Below are 18606 nucleotides of genomic sequence, written 5' to 3' on the forward strand. Positions count from 1 at the left end.
GTATATATATACTTACTTTTTCTGTAAGAAAAGTATATACATACTTACTTTTTCTGTAAGAAAAATGAAAATATATATATATTTTCATTCTTCTAAGAAGAGTATTCTTCTTAGAAGAAAGCAGAGTATTCTTCTAAGCTGTGTGATGTCCTCTACAGCAGCAAAGCATGGCCGAATCCACAAAATACCTTATTAGTGCAAGTCTAAAGTAACCTACTCCAGAATAGCTTTCCCTACCCTCCAGAAAAGTCTGTTTCTCAGCAGCAGTCAAACCCTCTGTTACTTAGGCATCACTGATACCATGCAGCTCTCTGTGGCAGCTTGCATTTTCTCCTCGTCTTTATCTGAATAACTGGGCTAATGTGGTATGAAGAAGGAACCTAACATCTTCATTTCAAGGATTGGTACTAGAGTGTGATGTCAAAGGTATCTTTAAAAACGGTAAGTTCTTTACCAGCAGAAGATGGTAACACTTCTATAGACATGACTCTAAATACAATTCTATCAATTTTATGAAGCTATAACTAATGCTTGATTTTGATCAGAATGGACAGGTAATAGGAACATTTGCTTTTTCAATAACCCCAAAAGACTAAAATCTCTTAGAGAATCTTAAAGTAGAAACAGTATACTTCAGTACTTAAGAGACAGACTGCTATAAAAGGGGAATACTAAAAGAACCTATCCTATAAGGTGTTTGAGGATTAAATGAGTGAATTCATAAAAAATGCTCAGGATAGTGCCTGGTCACATATTATTATCTAAACCAATGAGCCTCAACAAGGGGTTGGTCCAATACCTAAGGGGCTATTTTTGGTTGTCCTGATTATTGGGGTGCCACAGACATTTAGCACATGAGAGCCAGTGATGCTAGTCATTTTATATGCCTTTTGAATGACTGAGTGAACTTTAGAAATCCCAAAAAGTAGGGACATTTCAAAAGAGATATTTTCTGCAATCTTCATTAATTATTTCATTCCATGGCATAACAGTGAATTACTTTGATACTGTACATATAAAAACTAGCTGATTTGCAAGAATATTGTCTTCCCTTATTTTTCCAACTTGACATCCTATGATTTATCTTCCTATGTTATTCCTATTTTGATTACCTGTATTTCCCTATTTCTCTTATGAGATTTAATTTCATTCTATTACTACTAACATGAGCTTTTATCCTACAACTGTAGATCTGCTCAGGGCTATGACACTGTAGAACTCCAGATGGCACTATTTACATTATACTCTACACAACTCATAAATCCTTGCAACTGTGCAAGTTGACTGCCTTGCCTCTGCCTTACATTTTCGTGTTATCTAATTTTTCTGATATCCAGTCTTATTCGTTGTAAAGAATAACAAAAGCTACCTCACTATGTCTTCATATGTAGTTGTATCTGAGCTTATACACAATGCGTTATTATTCTATTGGTTTTCCTTTTATAGAAACATATAATAAAATTAAGGGACTATAACAATTTTCTGTACTTACATATTTGGAAGGCTACATTTTCGGTGAGTTTCATTTAAAAAGGTGTGGTAGGCATTATAAAACGTTTGTTAGAAAGGCAGTGTTGGAACTGATAAAGACCGACTTTAATGAGAACTCAATTTTCTTATAAACTTGCATAGATCACAGAACAGTAAAACTAGATGGAATCTTAGATAAAATGTAATCTATCATCTTCCATAATAACATTTTATATTATCAGAGGTACCTTGGTTCACAGTATGACTCTTTATTCTATTTGATTCATAATTTGGCAATTTTCAATACAACACATACATTTCATGAACCTATTCAGGTGACAGATTGTTTTAAAATAGTGTTCCTAGGGCAAAATTCTGCTAGCTGATTATAATATCGTGTCTTTCTTTGAAATGTCAAAGTCAAACATCAGAAAATATGCACAGATCAAAATATTAAGGTTATTTAAAAAATTTTTAAGCACTGAGTCTGCTCTTTACAGTACAGAATACATGTTGTAGAACTGCTCATATGATAATCTCTTTTGTCACATATGTGATAATGTAAGAATATATAAGTGATATTATAAGAATCTTACATTATCACATATGTCCTCTCAGAATTCCTTCTTTTCTTGCTATGAGAGTGTATGATATTATCTACTCTTTCTCATTTTAAATTTGTTTTTATATGTGTTCTGTTTTTTTTTAAAAATCTTACCTATATTGCTTAGGTTTTGGCCTAAGAGGTTTGGCTTTAATAACCAATCAGAGTTGTTTATTTTTGGTTGGTGAACTAAGCTGTAAAATCTAAAAATACTTTGATGTGCATCAACCCGAAAATCTCAGTGGTTTACAAAAATAAGCATAAATTTCTTGCACATGGGTCTATGGGAAGCTCTGTTTCCATAATGCCATATGGGTCCATATCTGCTCCATGTGTTTCTCATTCTGTGATTGGTAGCTATCTAGGACATGCTCATCTTATAGCAAATGACAGAGCACAGGAGGTCAAGTCAAGCCAGGCAAAACATTTGAAGCTTCTGCTGTGTCACACCTGTTAATGCTACATTGGCCTAAACAATTCACAAAGGAAGGGCCAATCAGGTGGGAAAATCTCCTTTCATGGGAGGGTGAAAGGAAAGCAAATATTTGTTGAACACTAATATCAACAACCACAGTCTGGCAAAATGAGAAACTTAGGAGCAACGTAGTGAGGTTTTAAAAAATTAGATTTATTTAAATGAAAAGACTTACTCTTTAGTTATGCCTTTCCTACTTTTTAGAGTAATAATGTCCTTTCTTTTATAAAATGATAATGGTAGAAGGCAGTAAATGTAAGAGTCTTATATTTGACAAAATAAAAAGTTATCAACCCTATGTCAGTCCCCTAAATTTTTAAATAATTTTGCTAGTGTACAAAAAAAACTGAGTCATAAGAAAACAAACAAACAAAAACATAGATACTGAGTGTGATCCTAGGTCTCTCTGGCTAGTGAGATCCTAGGTCTCACTATTCAGAGGCGATTCCTTGGCTTGCAGAGACACTCATTTTCCCCCTTTGCAGATTTCATTATTCCAAATGCTTGTGATTAGGACAGTCTTACGTTTTAAAGGGCTGAAATGCCATTATTTATTTCCAGTGATTGAATTTTTACCTTAAAACAATTCCATTTACTCTTCAAGTCACTATACAAACTTGATTTTGTAGTACCTGGGGCTCTAGAATCTTAATGTCATGTAAATCTTTCATATCTCTGACATGAAAATTTTAGCAGACAGTACATAAAGAATAATGGCCTATGACTCTATCACTTTAAAAAGATGAGCTATATTAAGAAGATTAAAAATTTAAAAAGTAGCTAGCAGCTTTACTTCTAATGTGAACTCATACATATTTAATAGTTTTATATGTACATAAGTACTAATAAATACTAAGGATTTTGGCAGAGTTTTATGAAACATTATGCAAAACAGCAGAGCAGCAGTTTTTCTCTTCCTCAGTATTGTTAAAGCAAATGAAGCAACTGACACCCTTCCAATGACTGATGCACTCATTCCACTCCTGACTTCTCAGCTTATTTCCACCTGCTATTCTTCCTTTTCATCTTGTTCTTTACTTGTAAAATTCTCCAGCTTTAGGCACTATTAAAATGTTATAGCTACCTCATCTGTTCTAAATTAGAGGGTGAGGTAGAAGAACATAATAGTTAAATGTATTGTATCTAAAAAAAAACTTACGTAGAAACTACTGATTTTATCAAAACACTGAATTTTCCATCAGTCTTATGTAGCAGATGAGAGTCATAGTTCATTATTACACACTAACTTATACAACATCTGTGAAGTAACTTGACAACTGCATTTTACTCCTACTCATCTTGTCCAATATTGAATAATTTGATCCAATGTATGTTTGGGTGTGTGTGCTTTTTTTTTTTGAGATGGTGTATCGCTGTGTCACCCAGGCTGGAGTGCAGTGGCACAATCTTGGCTCACTGCAACCTCAGCCTCCCGGGTCCAAGCGATTCTCTTGTCTCAGCCCCCCGAGTAGCTGGGATTACAAGTGTGCACTACCATGCATGGCTGATTTTGGTATGTTTAGTAGAAATGGAGTTTCGCCATGTTGGTCAGGCTGGTCGTTAACTCCTGACCTCAGGTGATCCGCCCACCCTGGCCTCCCAAAGAGCTGGGATTATAGGCGTGTGGCACTGTGCTCAGCCCAATATAGATTTGGAATTCATAAATGTGAAAATCTGAAATAAGAGATAAAAGACACACATGGGAGGCAAGGGAAGTTTTCATTAATGGCGATGAGGACTCATCTCACTGGTTTTGAAACTCGTGTGTGCCATACCAACAGTTCAAATAAGGTATGCTTCTTTTACAACACTGTAGAATTTATATAAAAGTCACATTGTTTTCTCATTTTAAAAATGTAATTCTCATTAAAATGACAATTTAAAAATGTGGTTATAACATAAGCAACATACCTACAGGTGTGATCGTCACTCACACTTGCAATTTCTTGGCCTTCTTTGGGATCAAACACCAAACCATTAATGAAATCTGTATGGCCCTCTAAAACCTAACAGAAAGAGAAAGCTTAGTAAGAAAACAGAAAAATAACCTACAATATTCCTACATAATATTTTTGCTTCACTGCCTTAAAAGCTTTCACTTCATGTTTTTCTATAAATATTTCTTAAGCAATCTGCTATTTTTAAAGCATGATTTATACACCCACTTTTCTGGAAGGTTTATCTTGGAAGGAAATTGATCATTCAACACACTATTAGCTTAGTCTTTCTTTTCTAGTATGCATTTCTTACAAAAACACACACGCATTTTTATTGTACCTGTCCTCATATCACCTCCTTTCTCACTTATTATATAAAGCCTAAATAAAAATTAGAGCTAGAAAACTTTTTAGGGGTACTTTTTAGGGTACTGAGGGGTACTTTTTTAGGGTACTTTTAGGAACTTTTTAGGGTACTGAGGTAGAGTACTTCTAGGCTTTTTACCTTATATCTGTTGTTCTGCATACTCACTACTACTTAACAAACATACACAGGATGGACTTCCCCATCTAATGACTTCATTTACACGCTCAATGTGACTGCCAGCAGTGAAGACAGCTAGTTGTTATAAGCCCATAGTCATCACAAACACAAAAAATCTTCTCGACACAGAAGCAATAAATGAGAAGTTGCACAGTGAAGGACTGTGTGAGCAGGTAAGGCTCAATCTGTCTAAATCTTCATAGTTGAAATGCTAAATAGACCTGCCAGATAATTACTTTAATGGTTATCATTCTTTCTACCTTTCCTTCTTTCCAAAAACTCAAATTTGATCTCAGTTCTGAGGTTATTAAAGCAGTTCTATATAGTACTGCTCACTATGTAGAAATGTAACATTAAAAAAGAAAAAAAGGATTTGGGTCAAACATTCCTGAACAACTTTAACAAACCCAGGTCCTCCAAATCATTCTCCAAAGCTTCTGTCACAGTCTACAAGACAAACTAAATTAACAGTAAATGTTTAATGTGTATTATAACTAGCATATTAACTTTGGATAAGTCAAAATTTTATGTGCCATTTATATACTTGGTTATTTCTGGTACAGCCTTAAATAAACCAATCCATACAGTACATTAAGCCCATTGTAAATAGCTTATAGCATATTTTTTTTTACTATTTTCTAAATGATTGGAAAAGTTTATAATTTATCTTTGTTTTATAACAATATTCATATTTTGGCTTATTAGAAAGCCAAGAAGGCAATACCATTCTTATAAGAAAACATGATGCAATTTCAACCCAATCTGAGGGTTATTATTATAGTAACAGAAAACACATATGGCGTTTACTATGTACCAACATTATTCTAAGTGTTTTATATGAATTTGCTCAGTCAATGCTCATAATCCTATAAGGCAGCTGCTATGATTACCCACATTTTACAGGTAAGGATATTAGCACAAAGAGATTAGGTTACTCAGCCAAGGTCACACCATTACTAAGTAATAATACTGGGGTTTAAATGCAAGGAATCTGGCTTCTGTGTCTGTGCTCTTAACCACTTTGGAATCCTGCCTGTGCTATGCTGTACTGATCATTTGTTCCCATGAAGTTCAACTCTTACTCTATGAATGGTCATGTCTATCATACTCCTACTATATCCAACTGTAAATTTCTAATTCTTTCTTATTTGTTGTTCCTACCTAATATTTCAATAAGAGATATCAGATTTATAGTCATTATTAAGAACCTAGTTCTTAGTAATATAGTAAGCGAGTTATTATAACCTATAGTAGAGTAAATGAGACCCTAAATTATATACTTTAATGATGACCATAAAAAGCCATTTTAAATTGGAATAAATCCAATTAAAAAAGCAAAAAACAAACACGTTTTAAAATAAACTCTAAAGATGTAGACAGTTGTCAACATACCTTATATTCATTTTTATCTTGAAGATCTGAAGTAAATAATCTAATTTTCATATCAGCAGCTGAAGTACAAAATCTGGAAGCAAAAAAACAAAAATATACCAATTTTCAGCCTTTGTAAGTGAAAAGTCTCCCCTTCCCCCATTCTTCCCTCCAGGTCACTGAAGCTTTTATCATAACTCATAATCATGCTTTTTATGGAGGGGGAAAGAAGACTGTTGTGGCTTTATTGTAAAAAGTATTATACAGCCATCACAGAAAGTAGGAGTCATATTATTTTATTTTGAGAACATACAAAAGGTTAGTCTATTCTGGATTTGCTTTTTCAATAATAAAAGTATAGAATTTTACACTAAATCAGCACTTGAATTTAATTTTAAATGTTTTCTTAAAAGCAAAAAAGGATGGATTTTAAAAAGTATCTTCATTTTAGCCAGGTCAACAAGAGATATTAAAAATATTGTTATACATCTACTTTAGTCTTTGCCCTCTTCTGTTATCCATAATCCTTAGTTTTTTCTATTCCTCCAAATAAATCAATGAAGTAAGATACTATTTTTATAACTATAAAAGCTGATACATTTATACCTACTAAAGGCTGGAGTATTATTTATACTTTAAACATTTAAAACATGTTTTTCAGTAATCAATGGATTATTAAATTAAAAAACAAAACCTAAGCAGCAAACTCTCCTTTTTTTTTTCTTTTTTTTGAGACAGTCTTGCTTTGTCACCCAGGCTAGAGTGCAGTGGTATGATCTCAGCTCACTGTAGCTTCCACCTCCCAGGTTCAAAAGATTCTCCTGCCTCAGCCTCCCAAGTAGCTGGGATTACAGGCGCCCTCCACCACACATGGCTAATTTTTGTATTTTTAGTAGAGACAGGGTTTCACCATGTTGGCCAGGCTGGTCTCAAACTCCTAACCTCAGGTGATCCACCCACCTCGGCCTCCCAAACTGCTGGGATTACAGGCATGAGCCACTGCGCCCGGCCAATAACCACTTTTTAAACTAGTTTACCTTTAATCCTAAATTTTCTAGATTCGCAGGATGTGAGACAATGGCTGAGAAAAAAATACAAATTATATACTGAAAAACAAAAGTTTATTTTCAATTCTTTGGTAAAAAGAGTATCATACACAGATCTAAATTCATTCTTTAGTTTGACTACAGTGAGCCATTTTTTTCTTAACTAAAGGCTCTTAATCCACAGACCCTGATGTGTTGGTAGACCTTTGCTACTACACCCCTTTCCAGTAATTTGTCAAGAGTTGTTAGAGAAAACAGATCAAAGCCACCAGGGAATGATTCTTTGTCCAAGGTCTTCTCAGAGGTAAAATTAAAGTGGTAGTGGAATAAAGCATGTCTTCTTTCAAGAAATATCTACTCAGGTTCTTTGCCCATTTTTAAATATAACTGTTTTCTTGTTATTGAGTAATTTGAGTTCCTTACATATTGTTGATATTAGCCCCTTATCAAGATGTATGATTTGCAAATATTTTCTTACTATCTGTAGGTTGCATCTTCACTCTGTTGTTTTCTTTGCTGTGCAGCTCTTTAGTTTAATACAATTCCACTTGCCTAGTTTTGCTTTTGTTTCCTGTACTTTTAGGGTCAGATCCAAAAAATTCACTGTTGTGGAGATTAATCTTGTGAAGCCTTTTTCTATTTTCTCCTAGCCATTTTACAGTTTAAGGTCTTAGGTTTAAGTCTTTAATCCAATTTCAGTTGATTCTGCACATGGGGTGAGATAACGGTTTAGTTTCATTCTTCTGCATGTGTATATACCATTTTTTGCAACAACATTCATTGAAGACACTGTACTTTCTTCATTGTATGTTCTTGGCATCTTTGTAAAAAATTGATTGACCATAAATGCATGAATTTATTTCTGGGCTCTCTATCCTATTCTATTGGTTGAGGTATTTCTTTTTGTGTTAGTACCATGCTGTCTTGAATACCACAGCTTTGCAATATATTTTGAAATCAGGTAGTGTGATGCCTACGGGTTTGTTCTTTTGTGCTCAAAATTGTTTTGGCTATCTGGGGTGTTTTATGATTTCATATAAATTTTTAAATTGATTTTTCTATTTCTGTAAAGAATGACATTGGAGTTTTGATAGGTAGGCACTGCATTGAATCTGTGGATTGCTTTGAGGAGTAAGAACATTTTAACAATATTAATTCATCCAATCCATGAACACAGGATATGTTTCCAATTATTTGTGCCAAGTTCAATGTCTTTCATCAATGTTTTATCATTTCTGTGTACAGATCTTTTACCTCCTCAGTTAAATTTATTCCTAAGATATTTTGATGCTTTTGTAAATCATATTACCTTAATTTCTTTTTCAGATAGTTCATTGTTAGTATATTAGAAAGGTTACCGATTTTTGAATGTTGATTTGTATCATGCAACTTTACTGAACTCATTAATCAGTTCTAACAGTTTTTTGGTGGAGTCTTTAGCTTTTCAGTATATAAGATCATGCATCAGGAAACAGATAATTTAACTTCTTCCTTTCCTATTTGGATGTCTTTTAATTCTTTTTCATATCTAATTGCTCTGGCTAGGACTTCAAGTACTATGTTGGCAAAATACTAGCAAACTGTAATCAAGAGTACATTAAAAAGATTATTCACCATGATCAAGTGGGACTTATCCCTGGGATGCAACGATGTTCAACATACGCAAATAAATATATGTGGTTCACTTTATTAACAGAATGAAAGACAAAAACCACATCATCTCAACAGATGCAGAAAAAGAATTTGACTAAAGACAACATTATTTCTTGATAAAAACTCAACAAATTAGGTATAGACAAAATATTCTGCATCACAATAAAGGCCACCTGTGACAAGCCCACAAGTAACATCATTCTTAATGGTGAAAAGATGGTGGTCTCTCTTTTAAGATTAGGAACAAGGACGTCCATTTTTGCCACTTATATTCAAAATAATACTGGAAGTCTAGCCAGAGCAATTAGGTAATTCTATTTTTAATTTTCTGAGGAACCTTTGGAATGTTTTTCATAGCAGCTGCACCATTGCTACATACTGACCAACAGTACAGAAGAGTTCCAATTTCTCTACTTCCTGGGTCAGCATTTGTTATTTTCTGCTTTTTTGGTAGTGGCAATCCTAACATGTGAGGTAACCTCTCATGTGGTTTTGATTTGTATTTCTTTAATGATTAGTGATGTCAAACATCTTTTCATATGCCTGTTGGCCATTCATATACCTTCTTTGGAGAAATGTTTATTTAAGTCTTTTTGAATCATTTTTAAATGGGATCATTTATTTTGTTGTGGTTGAGTTGTGGAAGTTTTTTGTATACATTCTGGATATTAACCCCTTGTTAGGTATATGGCTTGCAAATATTCTCCCCCATTCTGTGGGTTGCCTTTTGACTCTGTTGACTTTTCTTGCCATGTACTCGTTTTAAAGTTTGATTTAGTCTCATTTGTCTATTTTTGCTTTTATTGCTTGTACTTTTGTTATCAAAACTAAGAAATAACTGCCAAATCTAGTGTCATACAGCTTTTTCCAGATCTTTTCTTTTAGGAGTTTTACAGTTTCAGGTCTTAGGTTTAGGTCCCATTTCGAGCTCATTTGTGTAAGGTCCAATTTTATCATTCTGCATGATACTCAGTTTATTCAACACCATTTATTGAAGAGACTATCCTTTTCCCCATTGTGTAGTCTTGGAACCTTTGTCAAAGATCATTTGATGGCTATGTGAAGGTATTTTTCCTAAGTTTTCCACTTTGTTCCATTGGTCTACATATTTATCTTTATGCCAGTACCATACTGTTTTGATTACTGTATAGCATTGTAATACGATTTGAAATAAAGAAGTGTGCGACCTTCAGCTTTCTCAAGATTGTTTTGGTCATTTGGGGTCCTTTGAGATTCCATTTGAATTTTAGGATGGTTTTTCTGTTTCTGTAAAATGCCACAGAGATTGATAAGGACTTCATTGACTCTGTAGAGCTTTGGGTAGCATAGACACTTTAATACTACGAAATCTTTCAATCCATGAACACAGGCTTTCTTTCTATTTATTTGTATCTTTCATTTCTTTCTGCAATGTTTTGTAGTTTTCAGTCTTTGGCTTCCTTGGTTGTCTAGTGAGGGTTCTTACGAAAGGGGATACCATGCACTACATTAGCATACAGTTTATTTTGCACCTCTATATATTTATATATGGCACAAGAATGCCATGGTCGGGTGCAGTGGCTTATGCCTGTAATCCCAGCACTTTGGGAGGCCAAAGTGGGCAGACTAGTTGAGCCAGGCGTTCCAGACCAGCCTGGGTAACCTGGCAAAACCACATCTCTACAAAACAAACAAACAAAAAACAATTAGCCGGGTGCAGTGGCGTGTGCCTGCAGTCCCAGCCACTTGGGAGACTGAGGTAGGAAAATCTCTTGAGCCTGGGAGGCGGAGGTTGTAGTGAGCCAAGATCACACCATTGCACTCCAGTCTGGGTGACAGGAGCGAAACTCTGTCTGAACAGCAAGAATTCCATATTATCTTTAGCAGGTTAAAAAGTGCCCTCAGGCTGGGCACAGTGGCTCCCGCCTGTAATCCTAGCACTTCAGGTGGCCGAGGGGGGCGGATCACTTGAGGTCAGTTTGAGACCAGCCTGGTCAACATGGCGAAATCACATCTCTACTAAAAATACAAAAATTAGCTGGGCATGGTGATGTGCACCTGTAATCCCAGCTACTCTGGAGGCTGAGGCAGGAGAATCACTTGAACTTGGGAGGCTGAGGTTGCAGTGAGCCGAGATCACGCCAATGCACTCCAGCCTGGGTGACAGAGCGAGGCTCCCTCTCAAAAACAAAACAAAACAAAACAAAACAAAACAAAAAAGTGTCCTCAAAAAGATAAGTCTATCTGCTAACCCCTGGTAACTATAAGTGCTGCTTTATTTGAAAATAGGGTTTTGCAAACATGATTAAATTAAAGGATACTGAGATGATCATCCTGGATCTAGGGTGGGCCCTAAATTTAACAATGAATGAAACACAAAAAAGGATAAACACAGAGGAGAAGGAGGTATGAAGGGTAAGAGATTGAAGTGATGCATCAACAAGGCAAAGAAAGTCAAGGACTCCTGGTCACCAACAGAATCTAGAAAACAGGCATGGAATGAATTCTCCCTTAGAGCCTAATAAACCAACCCCACTGATAATGTGATTTTGAACATGTGCCTCCAGAACTGTGATAATAAATTTCTGTTGTTGTTTTAAGTTATCATGCTTGTGGTGATTTCTTATGGCAACAGTGGGAAATAAATATACCCTCATAAATCGTATACAAATATATGACTGTTTCATTAAATTGCTTAACAGATGTTGAGTATCAAGTTATCCCCTAAAAATCTGCCATATTTTAACAAGATTTTCATTTGATTAACCATGTCAGCCTGGTAGTGGCTCTACTACTTTTTAGCTATGCAACTTGAAGATGGCATTTAACTACTCAGGGCTCAGTTTCCTCCTCAATAAAGTAAAGGAGACTGGATTAGTTTACTTCTAATGCCCTTTGTATTAATAAATGAAAGCACTCTATCAATCTCATTTTAAAATGCAAATGTACACGCTTATCATTACTGTCACTTAACCTAACGAATACCTATGTTTAATTAACAACGCATTATAAAAATAGGTGCTTTGATTTGGGACATAACAGGTCTGGCAAAAAGCAAAAAAAAACCAGGGAGAGCCAAAACCCAATCAGGTCCACTTTGTGGTCCTGATGGTGAAACTGGCCCAACTTCCCCACAGAACTAATGTTTACGGTTTGGGGATAATTACAGAGATTGACTCTCCTGTTCTTAAAGCCTGAAACTTTTATTTGTCTTCTCTGAGTTCCTTTCTCAGGAAACTGACCTTCAGGCCTCCCAGATAGTATAAAGGAACTGAAACTTACCAGATCATTGCATCTGGACAATGAGACACCAGACCCCTCATTTGTCATGATTGGTTCCTTACATCCTAGAAGTCCTGTCTTTCTACATGTAGTTACATTTCTTCCCTGCTGTATAAATCCCTAATTTTAGTGGGTTAGTGAGATGGATTTGAGACTTATCTCCCATCTCCTCAGCTGCAGCACCTGAATAAAGCCTTCTTCCCTTGCAATACTCGTTGTCTTAGTCACTGGCTTTCTGTGTGGTATGCAACAGGGCCTAGACCAATCCCTTGTGTTTTGGTAACAATGGCAACACGTTAAAAAAAAAAATCCCCTCCTATGCTGCATTTGGCATACACATGGAATGACAGGTTGCTAATGCCCAAGTTTTGATATCAGAATTTTGCCCACTTTAGTTCAAATTCCCCTATCTAGGCTAGTCAGCTTCCCTTTGGTTGACCTGTCAGTCCATCTCCCCAATCATTCTTCACACCTTTTACAAGTGGACAAGACAAGGAAAAAAAAGGGGAAAAGGAGGAGAAAGAAAAGGCCTAAGAAACACTGAAGAAATATGTGTCAGCTGTTAGGGGAAAAGTATGTTTCAAGTATGTTAATGGTAGACTCTGTCTCAAAAAAAAAATGTGCACATGTACATTATGATATATATGCACAGTAATAGTCAAACAGCATATTCAGAACCCCAAACTGGAAATATAGTATTAATAGAATGCATAAACTGTCATAGACTCACAACGAAATACTACATAGTAATAAATAATTAGATCTACAAGTAGAAACATGGATGAATCTCATATATATAATGTGAAGTGAACAAAGCAGGACAAAAAAAATACATATAGTATTATTCTATTCATAAGAAAGTTCATAAGCAGGCAAAATTAAGCTATATTGCTCAGGGATGCAGCAGTAACTGATAAAACTACAAAAAAGCAAGGAGATAATTATCCTAATAAACATGAAACTGGGCCAGGCTCGGTGGCTCAAGCCTGTAATCCCAGCACTTTGGGAGGCCGAGACGGGTGGATCACGAGGTCAGGAGATCGAGACCATCCTGGCTAACACGGTGAAACCCCGTCTCTACTAAAAATACAAGAAAATTAGCCGGGCGAGGTGGTGGGCGCCTGTAGTCCCAGCTACTCGGGAGGCTGAGGCAGGAGAATGGCGGGAACCCAGGGGGGCGGAGCTTGCAATGAGCCGAGATCGCGCTACTGCACTCCAGCCTGGGGCACAGAGCAAGATTCCGTCTCAAAAAAAAACAAAACAAAACAAAACAAAAAAAAACATGAAACTGATAGCCTTTAAGGGGAAAGAAGAAGGTTGATTGGAGAAGGGCACACTGGCAACGTCAAGTGCTAGCAATGTCCTATCTCTTGACCTCTGTGATGATTACGTGAGTGTTTATAATAAACATGTTACAATGCACATACATACTCTGTGCTGGTTAATATTAAGTGTCAACTTGATTGGATTGAAAGATACAAAGTACTGATTCTGGGTGTATTCGGGTGTTTCTGGGTGTTGTCAGAAGAGATTAACATTTGAGTCAGTGGAGTGGGAGGGGAAGACCCACCCTCAGAAAGACACACCCACAATGTGGGTGGGCACGATCCAATTGGCTGCCAGCACAACTAGAAAAAACAGACAGATGGAGGGGGAAGGAGCTAACTTGCTAAGTCTTCCAGCCTTCATCTTTCTCCTGTGTTGGATGCTTCCTGCCCTCGAATATTAGACTCAAGTTCTTCAGCTTCTGGACTCGTAGGCTTACACCAGTGGTTTGTCAGGGGCTCTTGGGCCTTAGGCCACAGACTGAAGGCTGCACTGTTGGCCTTCCTACTTGTGAGGTTTTGGGACTCCGACTGGCTGCCTTGCTCCTCAGCTTGCAGATGCCTTATTATGGGACTTCATCTTGTGATCATGTGAGTCAATACTCCTTAGTAAACTCTCCTTCATATATACACCTATCCTATTCATTCTGTCCCTCTAGAGAACCCTAATACATACTATATGTATGTTTAAGCATGTATGCTATATTTTATACATGCAAATAAAGGGTAAGAAAAAAACTGTAAAACAAAGCTTATTCTACCTAATTCTTCTCCTTTGAATTTGTCCCATTAATATTTTGGGAATTCATTATTTCTTTGCTCATAGGAAACTCTACACAAATTTGCCACAATAGTATCACTCATGTTGAGGGTCTCCTTCAGTAGATTTCCTCAGTTATAACAAAACTTTGTTCAAAATGTCACCTCTAAAACAGATAAAAGCTATTTTGGAAGTTGTTAAAAGAAATATCCCAACTAAGAGGGTTTGTAAAGAGGTATTAATAGCAAAATGAGGCCAGGTTCAGTAAAAATGTCAGCAAACAAAGGAGTTACAGTAATCAAAGAATACTTACTTAAAAAGAAAATTAATAATCTTATTAGGATCTAAATAAAACCAAACAAACAAACCCAGAAAACTTTATGGCCAGCCTTGTGTTGCTCCACTTTTCTTTGAATCCTTGCTGTTTTAGGGATATTTAAGTCCTTCTTTAACTGAACCAGAAAATCTCAGAGAACTGAAATAAGATGAACAATGAATTCTCTGGCCACTGTAAAAGAAAAGCAAGTAGTGATGGAAAGAGTAGAAAGGCACGGGAGAAAGAGAATTTAAGGCAACTACATGCTAATGATAAGTCATCATAAAGGGTTTCTAAATGTAAGATAAAAATTAATGATGATAAGAGAGATGCTGAGTTATACCTTCGTCATGGTGACAGACTACTATTTATTTTAGAATACTATAAAAAAGTAAAGTAAAAAAAGTATAGAGAGTTACTCTAGTATAATCACAATTATGTACAATTATGTACAAAAATGAAAAGGGTATTGGGAGTACAGGTGGCATTCTTCTCCTTTTTATTTTCTGTGTTTTCTTTTATCTATTAAGCATTTATTATTTTATAATAATAATTTATTTGAAAACAAGATTGTGCTGTCATCTTGCTCTAAAAATAGTCAAAAATTAATGGCCTGCTAATGCTTTTCGAATTTGTTACTGATATTTGTACAGTTCCAAAAAGGACTTGAGACAGTTTACCAAAAAATAAGAAAAAACCAACCAAACAAAAACACCAACCAGAAATGATGAAACACAGCAAATTCACTAAAAAGAGGACAGGAAAACAAGTACCAAGCAACAAGGAGAGTATAGAATACAACAGCTGAATATCTAGATTAAAGTATCACAAAACTTAAAACCAAGGGAAAAAGACTGTTTCCACAGCTTTCAAGATGTAAAGAATCAGAGACTTGTTCTTGTTTAGGTCTAGATATTGTTACCACTTTCTTTTAATATAAAAGGAAACTAACAGCACACCAGCTGCTGGCAATGACATTACGTATGCTGACAAATGCTATTGTGTAGATTATTCAAAACTAAGTTAGCTAAATATCGGTACAGGCTTCTAGGAAAAAACATGCAACATCTTCACAACCTATAAGAAATCACACAATGATTTCTAATAGAAGAAACGAATATGCCAAAAAAGAGTCAGCATCATCAGTCATCACGGAAATGTCATTGTGGCATCAACTAGAATGGCCAAAATTAAAAAGACAGGCTGGGCACAGTGGCTCATGCCTGTAATCCTAACACTTTGGGAGGTCAAGGTGGGTAAACTGCTTGAGCCTGGATGCTCGAGACCAGACTGGGCAACATGGCAAAACCCCATCACTGCAAAAAATACAAAAACTTAGCTGGGAGTGGTGGTGCATGCCTGTAGTTCCAGCTACTTGGGAGGCTGAGGTAAGAGGGAGGGTTGAGGCTGAGCCAAGGGAGGTTGAGGCTGCAGTGAGCTGTGATCACGGGTCTGGCTGTCAGCCTGGGTGACAGAGTGAGACCCTGTATTAAAAAAAAAAAAGATTTACAATAGTAAATATTGGAGAATAGGCCAGGTATGGTGGCTGATGCTGTCATAACAGCACTTTGGGAGGCTGAGGCAAGTGGATTGCCGGAGCTCAGGAGTTTGAGGCCAGCCTGGGCAACAGTTTGTAGGGACAGGCAAATCCCTGTCCCTACAAAAAATACCAAAATTAGCCAGGCATGATGATGGGCGCCTATAGTCCCAGCTACTCAGGAGGAGGCTGAGGTGGGAAGATGGTTTGAGCCTCGGAGGTAGAGACTGCAGTGAGTGGAGATGGTGCCACTGTACTCCAGCCTGGGCAATAGAGCCAGACCTTATCTCAAAATGAATGAATGAGTGTTGGAGAGTAGGAAGACCACCCTTAGATTATTGGGGAAAAGACAAAATGGTAGAGCCACTTTAGAAACAGGCACTTTCTTAAAATGTTAAACATACATCTACCCTGTGACTCAGCAATTCTATTCCTAAGATAAATTAAATCATATAACTACCTGTCCGGAGCTGCACGCCCCGGCCATAGCGAATAATAATTGAGGATTAAATGCCTGAGCTATATTCATTTCCACCCCACACCTTCTCCCTATCTTTGCCTTTTTTCCCCTGTACTAATACCTCATTAAAGATGGCGCTCTTCCTGCTTCTTCTTCACTCACTTTTCCCACGCCCGGGAAAATTGTTACTTAATAGTGCAAGCGCAATATGACGTCCGACCGGAGAAACCGAAACTAACCTGGCCACGCCCTCGGCAATGAGATCATTTCCGCCTTAGCCCAACCCCTTCCCTTCCAAGTGTATATAAGGCAGTGCATTACCGCCATTAAACGAGACTTGATCAGAGCACTGTCTTGTCTCCATTTCTCGTGTCTCTTGTTCCCCAAATTCCCACCCCCTCCTCCAGGGCCTGCTCTGACTATCCCGTGGGCCGGGATACGTGGCGCCCGAACAGGGACCTGGAAACGAGGGACTCCGTGAGGAAGAGGACGCCAAAGGACGGTTGACCGCTAACGAAGACAAAAGGAGTCAAACTCTCCCGATCACCGTGGGAACCTGCCGCGTCAGGATCGAAGGTAAGTGACGCGTCCAAAATGGGACAAGAATTAAGCCAACATCAAATATATGTAGGACAATTAAAAGAGGCTTTAAAGATACGAGGAGTAAAGGTTAAAGGTAATGATTTGTTTAAATTTTTTGATTTTGTAAAAGACACTTGCCCTTGGTTCCCACAGGAAGGAACTATTGATATTAAAAGATGGCGTAGAGTAGGGGATTGTTTGCAGGACTATTATAATACTTTTGGGCCAGAAAAAATTCCTGTAACCGCCTTCTCTTATTGGAACCTCATTAGAGATTTAATAGATAAGAAGGAGGCCGATCCGCAAGTCATGGCTGCGGTCGCTCAGACAGAGCATATTTTAAAGGTTAGCTCCGGCTCTAACCTCACGAAGCCTCCGCAAGATACGGAGGAAGATCTCATTTCCCTCGAAAGTGATCATGAGGAAATTAAGTCTCCTTCTGTAACAGATAAAGAAATACCACATGAAAACAAACCAAAAAAATACCCAATTTTACAGATGCTTCAAAAGGAGGAGGAAATTAATAAGCCTAATCAATTGGATATAAATTGGGATGATTTAGAGGAAGAGGCGGCTAAATATCACAACCCTGATTTGCCTCCCTTTACTTCATACCCACTCCCATATAATAAGACACATAATGAGGCTTCTGCGCCCATTGTTATGGCAGCAATAGATCCCAAAGAAGAATTAAAGCAAAAAATTGCTCAACTAGAAGAACAGATTAAACTTGAAGAGTTACATCAATCATTGATAATTAGGCTCCAAAAGCTAAAAACAGGAAATGAAAAAATACCTAACTCAGACGCTATGGAGGGTTCCTTGCGCCCACTTCAGCGGCCTGGACAACATGTTCCAAGAGGGGGGTTAGTTGCTAGCCGACATAGAGAAGACTCCTCCCCCAAAGACGTTTTTCCGGTCACGGAAACCATAGATGAACAGGGACAGGCTTGGAGGCATCATACTGGATTTGATTTTACTATTATAAAAGAGTTAAAGACTGCTGCCTCTCAGTATGGGGCTACTGCTCCATATACTCTTGCTATAGTGGAATCTGTAGCTGAGAATTGGCTCACTCCTACAGACTGGAATACCTTAGTCAGGGCAGTTCTTTCTGGGGGAGACCACTTAATTTGGAAGTCAGAGTTCTTTGAAAATTGTAGAGATACAGCTAAAAGAAATCAACAGGCAGGAAACGGTTGGGATTTTGATATGTTAACTGGTTCAGGTAATTATGCAGACACTCAGGCCCAAATGCAATATGA

General features: G+C 37.0%; 1 protein-coding gene across 5 annotated transcripts in view; it reads right to left on the bottom strand.

Moving 5' to 3' along the window:
* Positions 1-18606, bottom strand: part of NUP37 (nucleoporin 37) — a 59414-nt gene that overhangs the window by 24860 nt on the left and 15948 nt on the right. For all 5 annotated transcript variants that reach the window (XM_077952485.1, XM_077952483.1, XM_015152529.3 and 2 more), the window contains 2 exons: positions 6423-6495; positions 4461-4555 (listed from right to left, as the gene is read on the bottom strand). In XM_077952485.1, coding sequence (XP_077808611.1) covers positions 4461-4555; positions 6423-6495 — 168 coding nt within the window. The remainder of the gene's footprint in view (positions 1-4460; positions 4556-6422; positions 6496-18606) is intronic.

Source organism: Macaca mulatta, chromosome 11, assembly GCF_049350105.2.
Source record: "Macaca mulatta isolate MMU2019108-1 chromosome 11, T2T-MMU8v2.0, whole genome shotgun sequence".
Lineage (NCBI taxonomy): Eukaryota > Metazoa > Chordata > Mammalia > Primates > Cercopithecidae > Macaca > Macaca mulatta.